This window comes from Macaca nemestrina, chromosome Y (assembly GCF_043159975.1).
Source record: "Macaca nemestrina isolate mMacNem1 chromosome Y, mMacNem.hap1, whole genome shotgun sequence".
Taxonomy (NCBI): Eukaryota; Metazoa; Chordata; class Mammalia; order Primates; family Cercopithecidae; genus Macaca; species Macaca nemestrina.
In genome coordinates, this window is record NC_092146.1 from 11,120,061 (window position 1) to 11,135,744 (window position 15,684).

General features: G+C 36.6%; 1 protein-coding gene across 5 annotated transcripts; it reads left to right on the forward strand.

Annotated features, from left to right (window-relative positions):
* The first annotated feature begins 82 nt into the window (after positions 1-82).
* Positions 83-15,345, forward strand: LOC139360964 (RNA-binding motif protein, Y chromosome, family 1 member F/J-like). Of its 5 annotated transcripts, none has more exons than XM_071089476.1 (15): positions 83-222; positions 2,064-2,176; positions 2,623-2,726; positions 5,678-5,900; positions 8,082-8,234; positions 10,222-10,336; positions 11,268-11,378; positions 11,744-11,854; positions 12,220-12,330; positions 12,696-12,806; positions 13,159-13,269; positions 13,622-13,732; positions 14,085-14,195; positions 14,287-14,396; positions 14,780-15,345. In XM_071089476.1, exons 2-15 carry the CDS (start codon positions 2,068-2,070, stop codon positions 15,076-15,078), a joined length of 1,890 nt encoding a protein of 629 aa, XP_070945577.1. In that variant the 5' UTR covers positions 83-222; positions 2,064-2,067; the 3' UTR covers positions 15,079-15,345. The 5 variants fall into 5 exon arrangements, with proteins under 5 accessions (XP_070945577.1, XP_070945579.1, XP_070945578.1 ...); XM_071089478.1 differs by having other exon boundaries at positions 5,678-5,855; XM_071089477.1 differs by having other exon boundaries at positions 100-253.
* Positions 15,346-15,684: the final 339 nt, after the last annotated feature.

Here is a 15,684-nt window from a genome sequence, read left to right on the forward strand (position 1 = left end):
AATTGGCCGACGGCCACCGCCCTCCCTATGATTGGCCGGTGGAGGTAGGCGGGATTTCCGGCGAGGCTTCGGCGTGCTTCTCACTCGGGCCAGCTCTGGTTGTACTTCCTGCAGTTGGGACTGTGGTGTCTCGAAGTCGGAAGCATACGACCTGAGGGCCGGGCGACTCTGAGGCTGTTCGTCCTACTGAAAAGTTCCTGTATTTTCTGTTTCTCTGGACAGGTTGGTCTCTCGGCAAGAATAGAAAGCGAAGGTTCGGGATTTTGTCTATAAAAGGGGGTGGGTTTTCTATGTGTGGGTGTTGAATTACGGGAGGAGACAGTGGGGAGAGAACACCTCAGTGCTATTAAGAAACTCATTTTTATTAAAGTCATTGATTTTTCTTGAGGATTCTGCCTTAACTGCCTAATGTGTCCGACAAGCTGTGGGAGATGGTGCTAAGGCGCCATTGTTTTCATGGGCATTTTTTATTAAAGCGGTTTTTCTCTGTGAATTTCGTCATCATTCAAAATACAGGCAATATACTTAACCCCTAAGATGAAAAACTTACACTTTTAGTTAGCACATGTCACGTGTTTGATTTGCTTGGAAGGAATTATCAAATTTTGACATAAATTGTGTTACTTTCGTGTACGTAGAAATACGGGGACATAAATAACCTCAGTTTAAGTTTGCCTCTGTAAAGCCTGTAATTGTCTCCTTTCTTGTATGACAGTATTTGAAACATGTTTCATGTATCTCCGGCACTGTAAATAATTTAAAACGAATAAGTGGGTGTAATCGAGATAAATGGAATTAGATAGGTAACTGGGACAAAATGGAGGAGCTTAAGTTTTTCTGTTAACCTGGCACACTGACTTACTCTTGTAATCCTAGCATTTGGGAAGCGGAGGTAGAAGGATGACTTGAGGTCAGGAGTTGGAGACCAGCCTGTGTAACATAATGGGCTCCTTTAATATTGCCGTTTTCGCATCAGGGACCATTTTAGTGGAAGACAAATTTTTCCTCAGACAAGAGTTGCGCAGGGGAAGATGGAGGCCAAGTGGACACGTTTGGGAGTGGGGGCTGGCGGCAGGGCCCCAAGCGGTGGGGGTGGGCTTCCGGTAGGGGTAGTGTGACAGAGGACAGGTGGGGCAGCAGGGCTGCCACGGGGACAGGGTGGGGCAGCGGGGGAATAGGGAGGATGGTTTCCAGTTAAAACTGTACAACCTCAGGTCATCCTCATGTGTTACATTCTCTACAGACAGGTATTACAGGGCACCCTCAGGCATTATGTTCAGGCCACAGATAGGTACGGGTTGAAGGCCAGGGTTTGGGGATCTTTTACTTATTGTGTATTTCAAATCACTAAAAGATGGTAAAATATTTAAAATGTTTTCTCCCAAAAACATTTTGATTTGCTTGATTTAGTCTTTTATCCAGATACCATGCTGGGCGTGGTGGTTCACCCTTGAAATCTCATCACTCTGGTAGTCCCAAGCTGGCAGATCACTTGAGCCCAGGATTTGGATACCAGCTTGGGCAATATGGGGAAACCCTTGTCTATTTAAAACAACACAAAAAATTTCCCAAACCTGGTAGAAAGCCCCTCTGGTAACACCTACCTGGGAAGCTGAGATGTGAGAAGATCAGTTGAGGCTGGGTGGAGGAGGCTGCACTTAGCAGTGCACTGATACACATCTCAAGTGTGGGAGATACACATCTCAAGAAAGAAAATACACAAACATCACACTGTACCTCATAAATATAGTTTTCAAATAAAATTATTTAAATGGGGGCATTCTTTATATTGCAACTTAGGAAAATTATGATAGCTTTTCTTATCTAATTTTTAGAAATGAGATTTTATCAGGTACATACTAAAATGCATCATTTGTCCATGAAGTTAGTGACCCTTTTGCTGTGTGTGTTATAAATTTTACATATTTGAAGTAACAAATGCTAGAAAGATGTCAGCCTCGGGAAGGGTTTTACTTGGGTTTTCAACATAGTGTGTAATAAAATTTTATCTTTTTAGCTTATTTATTTTTATCTAAATATAGATAATGTTTTACCATTTGCAGCACAATGGTAGAAGCAGATTGTCCTGGCAAGCTTTTTATTGGTGGCCTCAATAGAGAAACCAATGAAAAGATGCTTAAAGCTGTATTTGTGAAACATGGTCCCATATCAGAAGGTAACTCTTAAAGCCGTGTGTCTGTGTGTATTTTCATATGTATATTTCAATATGTATGTTTAAAATATGTATGTTTATATATATGTATGTTTTGAAAAAATGTATTTTTTTCAAAGTTCATTGTATACCTACATTAAAATGCCTTATTAGTTTTAAACTCTTATTTTGAATTATCTATTTGATATTTGGAAAATTCTCATAGTACCAGATTAAGGGTCTGTGGTAAGGATAGCCTACTACTTAGAAAGGAATATGAGGAAAACTAAATATGTTGTGGAGTTAGGGAACAAACTGGAATAAAATAGGCTGACTACAGGGGTGACTTAGTATTAAGAATCATAGTAATGATGTAAAATGCAATTATTTTTTGGTTTGATGTAACTTTCAGATGGTTAGTACCTTGGTGAGCCCATTATATGAATGTAAAAACTTTTCATATATTTTAGTTCTTTTAATAAAGGATCGAACCAGCAAATCCAGAGGTTTTGCATTTATTACTTTTGAGAACCCTGCAGATGCTAAGAATGCTGCCAAAGATATGAATGGAAAGGTAAGAGTCCCTTATTAATAATATTCTAACTCTGTTCTTCAATTAACAGTATTTATAGGTCTTTTTAATATTACTAAACTTTTGAAGATAGTAGAATGTCATATGAAGCCGTCCTCTTCTTTTGTCATATACATGCAAGTGTAGTTTGGAAGGGTATTGGAATTAACATTGTATAAATTAATATATAATTTTTCTATGTTTGTATTTCAATATGAGTGTAAATAGATTTTGAAAGGTTTTGAAGGGCTTTAAAAGTTGTAAGGAACCTTCATGTAAATGAAAGTAATAAGTCAACATTTATTAAATGTTATTAATGGACTTCCAATTCATGGAAATACTTTTAGAGCATAGACAAACTGTGGATAGACATCTAGACAAACTCACAAGAAGGAAAGATTCTTTCCCATTTTCTGAAAATATATTCTTGAGAAAGTATATTTAAATGTTAAGTCCTTGAAAATAGAAAATAATATGAGAACATTGAAGTCAGATAACAGAAGAAGTAATTGGCATTTTTGCCCCATCCTGGCTCTTTTCTCCTAAGGACGTTTCCTTCCTGTCACTAGAGTGATTTATGTAACATGAATACCCAATTACTCATTTCCCCAGTGTGTTTGGGGACTTGTTTTAATCCAACCAGTGGTCTCTTGTCCTGTTGAGTTTTAAATCTAGGGATTATTGTGTGCTTACTAAAGCTTTAAAATTTTATGTAATTCTATTAACTATTGAATTCCTTTACATTGTAGTCAAGATCATTCCATTTTGGGCCCTTTAGCAGTTTTTTGCTTTATAACAGTATCCTAATGAGGCCCGGCATGGTGGCTAACGCCACCATGGATGTGGCTGAGGTGGGCAGATCACGAGGTCAGGAAAACGAAACCATAATGGCCAACATGGTAAAAACTTGTCTCTACTAAAATACAAAAACATTAGCCATGTATGATTGTGTGTGCCTGTGGTTCCAGCTACTCAGTAGGCTGAGGCAGGGGAATCAGTTGAACCTGGGAGGCAGAAGTTGCAGTGAGCCGAGATTACGCCAATGCTCTGCAGGCTGGTGACAGAGCGAGAATCCATCTCAAAATAAATAAATAAATAACATTATCCCAATCTGGTTATAGCTCCTGCTAGTCTTTACGCTATCCCCAAATGCTTTTTTGGACTTCTTCAGAATTATCCTTCCTGATGTATGTCTCACAAATAACAATTTATGCTTCAAAAACAACTTAGATTTCATATTTTCTTCCTCATTGCATATTGTATTTTGTACTCACTGTACTATATATTAATCTGTTGATTGTGAAATTGTATATAATGCATATTTAAGTCTTCCTAAGTTGCTTTTATTTCTGTTAGATCTAGCACACTTCCTGGCACATAGCAGAGAGTACAGTTTTATTCACTCTTACAAATTAGTAGATTAAGATGTGGTAGAAACCGAGAGTAGCTTTTGGTTCATGGCTTTGTGGTAGTGATGGAGATAATTTTGACTTACGTATAGTAATCTATGATAATTTCTTTCTTCCCCCTGTTTTTCAAGCAAAAGAGCAGATAATTTGTGTAGAGTTTTTGTTTGTTTGTTTTTTAAGATGGAGACTCGCTGTGTTGCTAGACTGGATTGCAGTGGGGTTATCTTGGCTCACTGCAACCTCCGCCTGCTGGGTTCAAGCGATTCTCCTTCCTCAGCCTCTGACTAGCCGGGACTACAGACACCTGCCACCACACCCAGCTAATTTTTGTACTTTGAATAGAGACAGGGTTTCACCATGTTGGCCAGGATGGTCTCTAACTCTTTTCCTTGTGATCCGCCTGCCTCAGCCTCCCAAAGTGTTGGGATTACAGGTGTGAGCCACTGTGCCCAGCCAATGTTATTTCTAAATTACTTCATCTCACATGTTTTATTGTGTTAAAATAAATATGAATGTTATATGCACATAAATGTTAAGACAGCCAATAAAGGAAGTTCTTAGAGTTTTCAGGGAGAATTAACGGTTAAGGAATTTTGGCTGACTTCAGAATTTGTCTGACTGGGAAGGAAGCAACCATGAGCAAATCTAGGGAAAATATTTTGGGCCCAGAAATAACAATAGTAGTTTCAAGGTAGGAACAACTGGCGATGTGGCTGCAAGAGGTTTTGTAAGGAATTTAAGACTTACTTCCCCCAAATAATAAAAGCCATGGAATTTTTAAATCAAATTGTTAGCTGAACTGTTTCCAAAAATTGCTGTGACCTATAGACAAGATTACAGTGAAAAATGTTATTGTGAAATTAATTAGGATATTTAAGCATTTTTGAGAAATTACATGAAGTACTATATTAAGAGTCATTTTTTAGGGGCACATCTAAGGCAATATAAGAAATGAGTAAGGCAGGAAACCTTAACGAGATCAAACAAGGATCACATTCACAGAAACATTTTTAGAGTAAATATAGCATTGTAAATCATATGGGGACATTTTATGTAAGTATTAGCAAATCAAAGAAGAAACAATTCATATTGACTAATGTGAGTAATTACTGAAAAAGTAACCTCATTTTTTTAAATGACACAAGTTTCATTGGGACACTGAAACTTTTAAATCAGTGATGTGAATACACAGATGAAGTGTATTATATATTGTAAAAAACAGATGTGCCACATTCTTCCATAGAATGTGTGATGGTTAATCTTTCTTTGTTGTTGTTTTTTTGTTTGTTTGTTTGTTTTTTTAATAAAGGAGAAATTTTCAAGGTGTTTGAATAATAGAATTTGTGTTTGATCTTTTAATGGAAGGCATGTGCTCAGTAAATGTCTCAAATTTGGCATTGTGAAAGATGTGTTCATTTTAGGAGGAAAAACGTTTCCTTTGGGAGAAAATACCTCAAATTGAACTATAGTTGATCTAAAAATGCCTGTAAAATATGCTTACATTAAATGTGCCAGTGTTATTGATAGTCTCCTTAATATTTTTAGTCTTTGGATGGAAAAGCAATAAAAGTAGAACAAGCCAAGAAACCATCATTTCAAAGTGGTGGTAGGCGGAGACCTCCACCTTCTTCAAGAAACAGAAGCCCTTCAGGAAGTCTGAGATCTGCAAAAGGAAGTAGTGGAGGAACAAGAGGGTGGCATCCCTCACATGAAGGACACTTGGGTAATGTTTTAAAATATAAAGATGAAACCATAGGACTGAAAGAAAGTAAGTTTGAAGATATTGAAATTTCTCAATTTTATTTATTTCCTTTATGAACAGAAGATTAATTTATTGATAAGCAAAATTATTTCTAAGTACTAAAGATGTATTATAAGAATGATTGAACTAATAACTAAAATTTGCTTTAAAATTGTAATAGCGTTGCATTGAAGTAACACAAATTTCAAACTGAATTGAGTTTATGAATGCTGATTGCGCGTACTCAGCAGGTTTTCTGCAGAGCTCATTTAAATTCATTATACTTTAGAGTTTTCTACTTTGGGGCACAGAATTTCATATCAGTTATATTATCAAAGTATGGTGGAATATTTAAAAGTTTCCTGTAGGAAAAAAAGTAACTCAATACTTAAGATTGATTTTGCAATATTTGTTTTCTTGTGTGTACATGTGCAAATATCTATGCAAATCTATTGATTTGTAATTTTGATACGGAAAATTTGAACATTGGCCTGCCATAAAGCATTTTCAATTTAAGTAATGTAGGGCTTTAATTTCTGAAAATTGTCTGTGACTCTGGAAAGGTCTAAAAACCACTGCTTCACAGGTATGTGTGTATCTATCTTTGCTGGAGGATGAGTCACTGAAAATGATATTTATGAGTGATTTACTCAATAGAAATGAGGGGTCTATTTTTACATATAAAAGAGAAACAAACCATGTATTAAAAAAAAAAAGATAAAACTATTGGATTGGCTGTGTGAGGTGGCCCATGCCTGTCACCTCAGCACTTGGGGAGTACAGGGCAGGTGGACCACGAGGTCAGGAGTTCCAGACCAGCCTGGCCAACATGGTGAAACCCTGTTTCCCCTAAAGATGCAAAAAATTAGCCTGGTGTGGTAGCGTGCATCTGTAATCCCAGCTACTTGGGAGGCTGAGGCAGGAGAATCGCTGGAACCTGGGGGGCGGAAGTTGCAGTGAACCAAGGTTATGCCATTGTGCTCCAGCCTGCGTGATAGGGCAAGAGTCCATCTCAATAAATAAATAAATAAATAAATAAATAACTTGTATTATCTATTAACCAACTTCGAAACTGTAACAATTAATTTGGAGTTTTAATAACCAGATGTGTAGTTCATTGGAGATGTTTTTTAAAGTTGAAATTGCAGTGTTTGCTTCATTTTTAAGATGCGTGGCTTCCTGGCTATTTTGTCGCCATTGATCTTGAGGGTGAGGTTCAATTATACCCTGCCATGAGAATGTATGAGAATGTATATATTCTAACCTGTAACACCATCTGGCAATTGGCATATAGCTATATTTTTGTAGATCTACAAAAATATTTTTATATTAATTAATATGCAATTCTTAAAGTATTAAAATTCAGCATAGTCTAATCTGAAAATTAATGTCTCATAAGGGAATTTTAAGAATTCTGTATTGTGTTAACAAATTTTAGAGGTAATGTATTTTCCTGATATGTCACTTCTTGGTATTGTAAATATTTGAATTTCTTTGAATGGAATTTAGTTTATCTTTTATTTTTTTTTTTTTTTGAGACGGAGTCTCGCTGTGTCTCCCAGGCTGGAGTGCAGTGGCGTGATCTCGGCTCACTGCAAGCTCCGCCTCCCGGGTTCACGCCATTCTCCTGCCTCAGCCTCCCAAGTAGCTGAGACTACAGGCGCCCGCCACCACGCCCGGCTAGTTTTTTGTATTTTTAGTAGAGACGGGGTTTCACCATGTTAGCCAGGATAGTCTCGATCTCCTGACCTCGTGATCCACCCGCCTCGGCCTCCCAAAGTGCTGGGATTACAGGCTTGAGCCACCGCGCCCGGCCATTAGTTTATCTTTATGATATGCTTTGAAAATGTTTCCTCATAACAGAATGATATAATCAGTCATTTATCATTTTTCTTTTAATATTTTTATGTATATTATACTTAGATACTTTATTGATAGATTTCTACTCCCTGTTCACTCCCCATTTTCCCACCTCTCTCTCTCACACCAATATATTATGATACTTGAGTTTCTTTCTAGATTTTCTAAATGGACTTTTATTGCTTGAACTGTACTGATTTCATATAGAAATATTAATTTTATTGGTTTAGACAGATGTGAATTTGTAAGATTATAATATGTAGAAAATCTTTATAAACAACTAAAACTTCTTAGCCATTTAAGAAACAGTGATGTTAGTTAACTAAAAAGATTTTGTTTGAAATACAGATGATGGTGAATACACTCTTGATCTCAACATGAGTTCTTCTAGGGGAGCCATTCCAGTTAAAAGAGGTCCATCTTCAAGAGGTGGAGGTCCTCTTCCTAAAAAATCTGCTCTTTCTGCTATGGCAAGAAGCAATAGTTGGATCAGAAGCCAAGGTAAATGCTACCTGACAGAAAGACTGTAGTTTTTGTATCACTTAAAATGAGCTATTTTACCTGAATGCTTAGCTTTAAGTTCGTTGAAGAAAAGAGAAGTGACACATACATGGACGTAATTACTGATTGATAGCTTTTATTATAGTTTCTGTCTCACTAGGTACATTTCAGATTTATGTTGAAGAAATACTTGAACTTCTCACTGCAGATCGAAGAAGTGATTAGAGTGAGGCCAACATTCCTTTTAATCCTGTGTTTGCTAGAAAATTCCCCTTAATTTTCCTCTAAGTTCCCAGCAGTATTCTTTGATGGGAGGCTTCTTCATCTAATTAATTCTTCCATTTACTAGGTCCCCTGGTAGTGGTCCCCTGGTGTCCCAGTCTAAAAGTTGCTTGTTCAGTTTCTTTGTTGGGTTGGAGTCTTGCTCTTACCAGGTCAGAGTGCATTGGTGAGATGATGGCTTATGACAGCCTCAAATTCCTGGGCTCAGGCAATTCTCCTGTTTCAGCCTTCCACGTTTCTGCAACTACAGGCATGCATCATCATACCTAGCTAAATTGTTTTCCTATATTTTTTTAGAGAGAGGATCTCACTACACTGTCAAAACTGATGTTAAATCCCGGGGCTCAAGCAGTCCAGCTGCCTCTGCCTTCCACACTCAGTCAGTGTGAGCCGCTGAGCCTGGCCATCCAACTTCTGACACCTCAGTAATGCATATGTGCAAGGCATTCCCACTGCTTATATGGAGATTCAAAAGAACTACAAGAGCATTTAGCAGATAAGGAGTCACTGGGCTTAAATATTATTTTAAAATAAATTTAAGGCTTGAAAGGTAGACGTGAAGGAGTCCAATATTCTTAAATTTAGTGGATATCACAGAAGTGCAGAGTTGTGAAATACAGGGTGATGTAAATCAATAGTTGAGATTGTACCAGGATGTTTAAACATTAACACAAGATCTTTGGTGTAAGATTTGAAATATTTGAGGAGAGAATTTAGAACTAAGTAACATGAGGTGAGCAATTGGATTGAATAGAAGTAATATTTTTCAGAAGGAGAATTGTAAGACTGCAGACTGGACAGAAGAAAACAAGACAATAAATAAAAGTTCTTAGCAAAGAAGTTAAGCGGAACAAATTAAAATTCTTACTTAGTCCTCCACCCTAATATGGAGGAAATTGAAAACTGCCATTTTCAATTTTACATTTCATATGTAGAGTATCAGTGAAGTTAGGTATTTATGGACTTTAGGATATACAAGCCAACATATTTCCATTGGAAAATTAGCCAGTGAAGGTATCACAGGTGAAAGACTGACCTCTGAGGAATAGCAGGTGAAGAGTATATTAAAGGAGAAACTTTTCTATTTTGAAATAGCAACACTGTTGTAATGACCCCTTTCATAATATTGCTTATTGCAGTAAAAATAAATCTTGGCCATCATTAGAAAATCTTCACTAGCACATTTTAATTTGTCAACATTTAAAATAGAGCCAACCAGTTAGTGATAAAGGAGAACTTTTATGTAAACATTTAGTGTGCAGTCATTCAAAGGTAGCCTTATTTGTGTGTGTGAGTTGGACTGAACAACATGGGAAAATTTACATTCTTCAGCTGAGAAGCGACAATGTATGTAAACTTTAAAATCCATGATTAGTTTGATGATTTTACATGTTATTCCTGTATTATTAGTAGTCATCAGTAATTCACATGAAAAGTAAAATAATAACTAAGTTATTAACCATTACCAATGAACTTTTACCTAAGAATTAATGTTTGGCTTCAGCTTCATTAGAAGAACTGGACTTGTGGGAGCCATGGGATTATCCAAAGCCATACGAAATATTCAGTGTCATGACTGTAGTAATTTAGGAAATGAAGAATGGAGTCATAGAAGAAATAATTATAGAAGTTGTTTGAGAGAAGAGAAAATAGTGTTTTAGATTTGGTGTTCTTTACAAAATGTTTCATCATTTTAATATGAAAGGTCCCATGTCACGTGGAAGAGAGAATTATGGAGGTCCTCCATGCAGAGAGCCAACCTCTTCCTGGAGAAATGACCATATGTCACGAAGAGATGATGGTTATGCATCTAAGGAGAGGTAAAGGAAAAATGAAGAAACACAATTGATTTTTTTTCTTGTGATGATGAAATTCACATAACAAAATTAAATATTACAATGTAAATAGTTAAGTGGTGTTTAATATATTCTGTGTCATGCAACAACTACCTCCATCAAGTTCCAAAACATTTTCATCACTCTAAATTAAAACTCCAACTACCAGTTAAGCATTCCCTTCCATTTTCTTCCTTTCCTCAGCTGCTAGCAAACACCAATCTGTGTTCTGCCTCTGAACCACCTGTTGTAGGCATTTAATGTTAATGGGGCTCAAACACAACAGGACGTTTATCTGTGATGTCCTGAAGGTTCATTTACATCATAGCACTTTACTCCTTCCACAGGTTGTTAAACCATTATTTTATCTGGGTGGTTTCCACCCCAGTATTTCTATGCACCAATATTTGTTTGAGTACACGTATCCAATTCTGGGTGTATATGAGTGGAATTGCATGGTCCTATGATAGCTATGTTTACTTTCCTGAGGAACCACCACATTTCCCCATAGTAGCTGCATCGTTTTCCATTCCAACTAGCATTGTATCAGGGTTCCAATTTATCTATATCCTCTCAAACACTTGTTATTTCCTCCTTTTTAAAGTTTACTGCCATTCCAGGTTGTGTGTGGGAAATATGATACTCATTTTGGATTTGAAATGCATTTTCTGCACCCATTAACTCGTCATGCACATGTACCCCAGAACTTAAAGTATAAAAAAGCCAAAAAGAAATGCATTTTCTGAATCACTGATTATGAGTATCTGTCCCATGTGCTTTTTGGGCATTTGCCTATTTTATTTGGAGAAATATCTATTTAGATGTTTGACTTTTTAATTTTGTTTAAGCCATAAGTTATGTTTTGGATACTGGAAGTTGAAAATTTAAAATTTGTTGCTTAAACTTATGCCCACAGAAATCATCCAAGTTCCCGAGACACTAGGGATTATGCTCCACCATCTAGAGGCTATACATACCGTGATTATGGTCGTTCTAGTCCAGATGAACATTCCTCTAGAGGATATAGGTAATGCAATGTTTTCTGGATTTGTCAAATAGATTTCTTAAGTTGTTCATTCCAACTAACATTGTATCAGGGCTCCAATTTATCTGCATCCTCTCAAACACTTGCTCTTTCCTGCTTTGCAAAATTTATTGTGCTTCCAGTGTGTGTGTGAAGTGTGGAATCTCCTTTTGGATTTGGAATGCATTCTCTGAATCACTGATCATGAGTATCTGTTTCATGTGCTTTTTGGGCATTTGCTTATTTCATTTGGAGTAATATTTATTTAGATGTTTGACAATTTAATTGTGTTTAAGCTGTAAGTTAGTTATGTTTTGGATACTGGAAGTTGAAAATTTAAAATTTGTTGCTTAAACTTATGCCCACAGAAATCATCCAAGTTCCCGAGACACTAGGGATTATGCTCCACCATCTAGAGGCTATACCTACCGTGACTATGGTCGTTCTAGTCCAGATGAACATTCCTCTAGAGGATATAGGTAATGTAATGTTTTCTGGATTTGCCAAATAGATTTCTTAAGTTGTTCATTCCAACTAACATTGTATCAGGGCTCCAATTTATCTGCATCCTCTCAAACACTTGCTATTTCCTGCTTTGTAAAATTTGTTGTGCTTCCAGTGTGTGTGTGAAGTGTGGAATCTCCTTTTGGATTTGGAATGCATTCTCTGAATCACTGATTATGAGTATCTGTCCCATGTGCTTTTTGGGCATTTGCCTATTTTATTTGGAGAAATATCTATTTAGATGTTTGACCTTTTAATTTTGTTTAAGCCTTAAGTTAGTTATGATTTGGATACTGGAAGTTGAAAATTTAAAATTTGTTGCTTAAACTTATGCCCACAGAAATCATCCAAGATCCCGAGACACTAGGGTTTATGCTCCACCATCTAGAGGCTATACCTACCGTGATTATGGTCGTTCTAGTCCAGTTGAACATTCCTCTAGAGGATATAGGTAATGCAATGTTTTCTGGATTTGTCAAATAGATTTCTTAAGTTGTTCACTCCAACTAACATTGTATCAGGGCTCCAATTTATCTACATCCTCTCAAACACTTGCTCTTTCCTGCTTTGCAAAATTTATTGTGCTTCCAGTGTGTGTGTGAAGTGTGGAATCTCCTTTTGGATTTGGAATGCATTCTCTGAATCACTGATTATGAGTATCTGTTCCATGTGCTTTTTGGGCTTTTGCTTATTTCATTTGGAGTAATATTTATTTAGATGTTTGACAATTTAATTGTGTTTAAGTTGTAATTTAGTTATATTTTGGATATTAGAAGCTGAAAATTTAAAATTTGTTGCTTAAACTTATGCCCACAGAAATCATCCAAGTTCCCGAGACACTAGGGATTATGCTCCACCATCTAGGGGATATACCTACCGTGATTATGGTCGTTCTTGTCCAGATGAACATTCCTCTAGAGGATATAGGTAATGCAATGTTTTCTGGATTTGTCAAATAGATTTCTTAAATTGTTCATTCCAACTTACATTGTATCAGGGCTCCAATTTATCTGCATCCTCTCAAACACTTGGTATTTCCTGCTTTGTAAAATTTATTGTGCTTCCAGTGTGTGTGTGAAGTGTGGAATCTCCTTTTGGATTTGGAATGCATTCTCTGAATCACTGATTATGAGTATCTATTCCTTGTGCTTTTTGGGCTTTTGCTTATTTTATTTGGAGTAATATTTATTTAGATGTTTGACAATTTAATTGTGTTTAAGTTGTAATTTAGTTATATTTTGGATATTAGAAGCTGAAAATTTAAAACTTATGCCCACAGAAATCATCCAAGTTCCCGAGAAACCAGGGATTATGCTCCACCACCTAAAGACTATACATACCGTGATTATGGTCGTTCTAGTCCAGATGAACATTCCTCTAGAGGATATAGGTAATGCAATGTTTTCTGGATTTGTCAAATAGATTTCTTAAGTTTTTCATTCCAACTAACATTGTATCAGGGCTCCAATTTATCTGCATCCTCTCAAACACTTGCTCTTTCCTGCTTTGTAAAATTTATTGTGCTTCCAGTGTGTGTGTGAAGTGTGGAATCTCCTTTTGGATTTGGAATGCATTCTCTGAATCACTGATTATGAGTATCTGTTTCATGTGCTTTTTGGGCATTTGCCTATTTTATTTGGAGTAATATTTATTTAGATGTTTGACAATTTAATTGCTTTTAAGTTGTAATTTAGTTATATTTTGGATATTAGAAGCTGAAAATTTAAAACTTATGCCCATAGAAATCATCCAAGTTCCCGAGAAACCAGGGATTATGCTCCACCAGCTAAAGACTATACATACCGTGATTATGGTCGTTCTAGTCCAGATGAACATTCCTCTAGAGGATATAGGTAATGCAATGTTTTCTGGATTTGTCAAATAGATTTCTTAAGTTTTTCATTCCAACTAACATTGTATCAGGGCTCCAATTTATCTGCATCCTCTCAAACACTTGCTATTTCCTGCTTTGTAAAATTTATTGTGCTTCCAGTGTGTGTGTGAAGTGTGGAATCTCCTTTTGGATTTGGAATGCATTCTCTGAATCACTGATTATGAGTGTCTGTTCCATGTGCTTTTTGGGCTTTTGCTTATTTTGTTTGGAGTAATATTTATTTAGATGTTTGACAATTTAATTGCTTTTAAGTTGTAATTTAGTTATATTTTGGATATTAGAAGCTGAAAATTTAAAACTTATGCCCACAGAAATCATCCAAGTTCCCGAGAAACCAGGGATTATGCTCCACCAGCTAAAGACTATGCATACTGTGTTTATGGTCGTTCTAGTCAGGATGAACATTCCTCCAGAGGATATAGGTACTATAACGTTATCTGATTTATCAAATAGATTTATTCAATTGTTCATTCTGACATTAAAAAAAGCTTTTTTTTTTTTTTCTCAATTTAGTGATCGTGATGGCTACAGTGAGGCCTGTGGTAGAGATCATTCTGAAGGTCCAAGTGGAAGTTCTTATAGAGATGCATTTCAGGGATATGATAATGGTCCAGGATGGATTTGTAAGTTATATAATTGTATTTCATAGAACAGATCATTGTTTTAATGAAATTCTAAGGAAAATTATAAAGCACAAATATAACATGTTTAAATGTTGAGTATTCTTAACAGTATAAAGCATAGGGAATGATATGAAGGTGAGAACTTCAGTTCATGTTCAGAAAATGTGACTCAACATTTATTTTAGAATTAAATTTGTTAAACTTCCAAATACTACTCTTACACTTCTTTTAAATAAAACCTGACTATTGAAGGCTTAATTAGTATCTTGTCAACAAAGGCAGAGGAAAGCAGATATTTCAAAATAGTACTTTAGTTCATGCTTTAGTGATAGCAGTAAAAATGTTTAAATGCAATCCAACGTATTGTTTTATCAACCCTGCAGGGACCTCTCAGGGTGCACCACCTGCACAAGGGCCTCGGATATCTTACAGTGGAAGCACCTGCCATGATTATAATACACGAGATAGATATGGCAGAAGTTGGGAGAGTTACTCAAGGAGCTGTGGTGATTCTTATTCTTGTGGTCATGAGCATGCTGGCAGAAAAGACCAAAGGAATCTGCCTTCTCTGGCTAGGTTGCTCCCTGCTCCTCGTGAAGCATATGGTAGCTCAAGTTATGTTTCATCTACAGTAGATGGTGAAGAAAGTAGATCTGAAAAAGGAGACTTAAGCAGATATTAAAGCAAGTATTCAAAGTAATAGTTATTGCATTCCAAACCTTGTTTGCAAATTGAAAATTGAAGTGTTATTTCTGCATATTACTACAAGAAACATATTGGTTTTGTGGAGAGAGGTAGATACTAACTTCCTCCATGAATTTTTTGAGGTATTCAGAGCAAAAGGAATTTTTTTCAAAGTAATTTCATACTTGTTAATGCTCTTTGAAAAGTGTTGAGATGTAATATCTACCTTAAAATTTTCAGAATAAAATTTGAAAGCCTCTGTTCACATCTCTTGTCTGGGTATGGGTCTGCCATGGCTGACATCATCAGGGCAAGACACCCACTGGGTGGAGAGCTGGGCTTATGCATTTTACCCCTGTTCTGAAGAGACCCTGCATGCCTGCATCTCCTGGGACCAGTGATCCTAGAGACCTCCCTCTGGGGCCACTCATGACCATAAGCTTAGGATCTTGTGTGCCTTACTTCCTATCTGCCCAGGTGAGGCATCCTGGAGAGGATGCATGGGGCAATGCTTGTGTGCATACATGCAGCACTGGAAGAGGGTGTCACCAGCCAGTTAGACCGCTGCTCACTAGGCCCTCTCCTAAACTCCCACCTGGCTAAG

Excerpts from the sequence above, each read along its gene's own strand:
- LOC139360964 (XM_071089476.1), top strand. The coding sequence starts at position 2,068 with ATGGTAGAAGCAGATTGTCCTGGCAAGCTTTTTATTGGTGGCCTCAAT. Across the intron at positions 5,901-8,081 it reads AACCATAGGACTGAAAGAAA|ATGATGGTGAATACACTCTT; the intron begins GTAAGTTTGAAG and ends TTTGAAATACAG. Across the intron at positions 13,733-14,084 it reads CATTCCTCTAGAGGATATAG|AAATCATCCAAGTTCCCGAG; the intron begins GTAATGCAATGT and ends TTATGCCCACAG.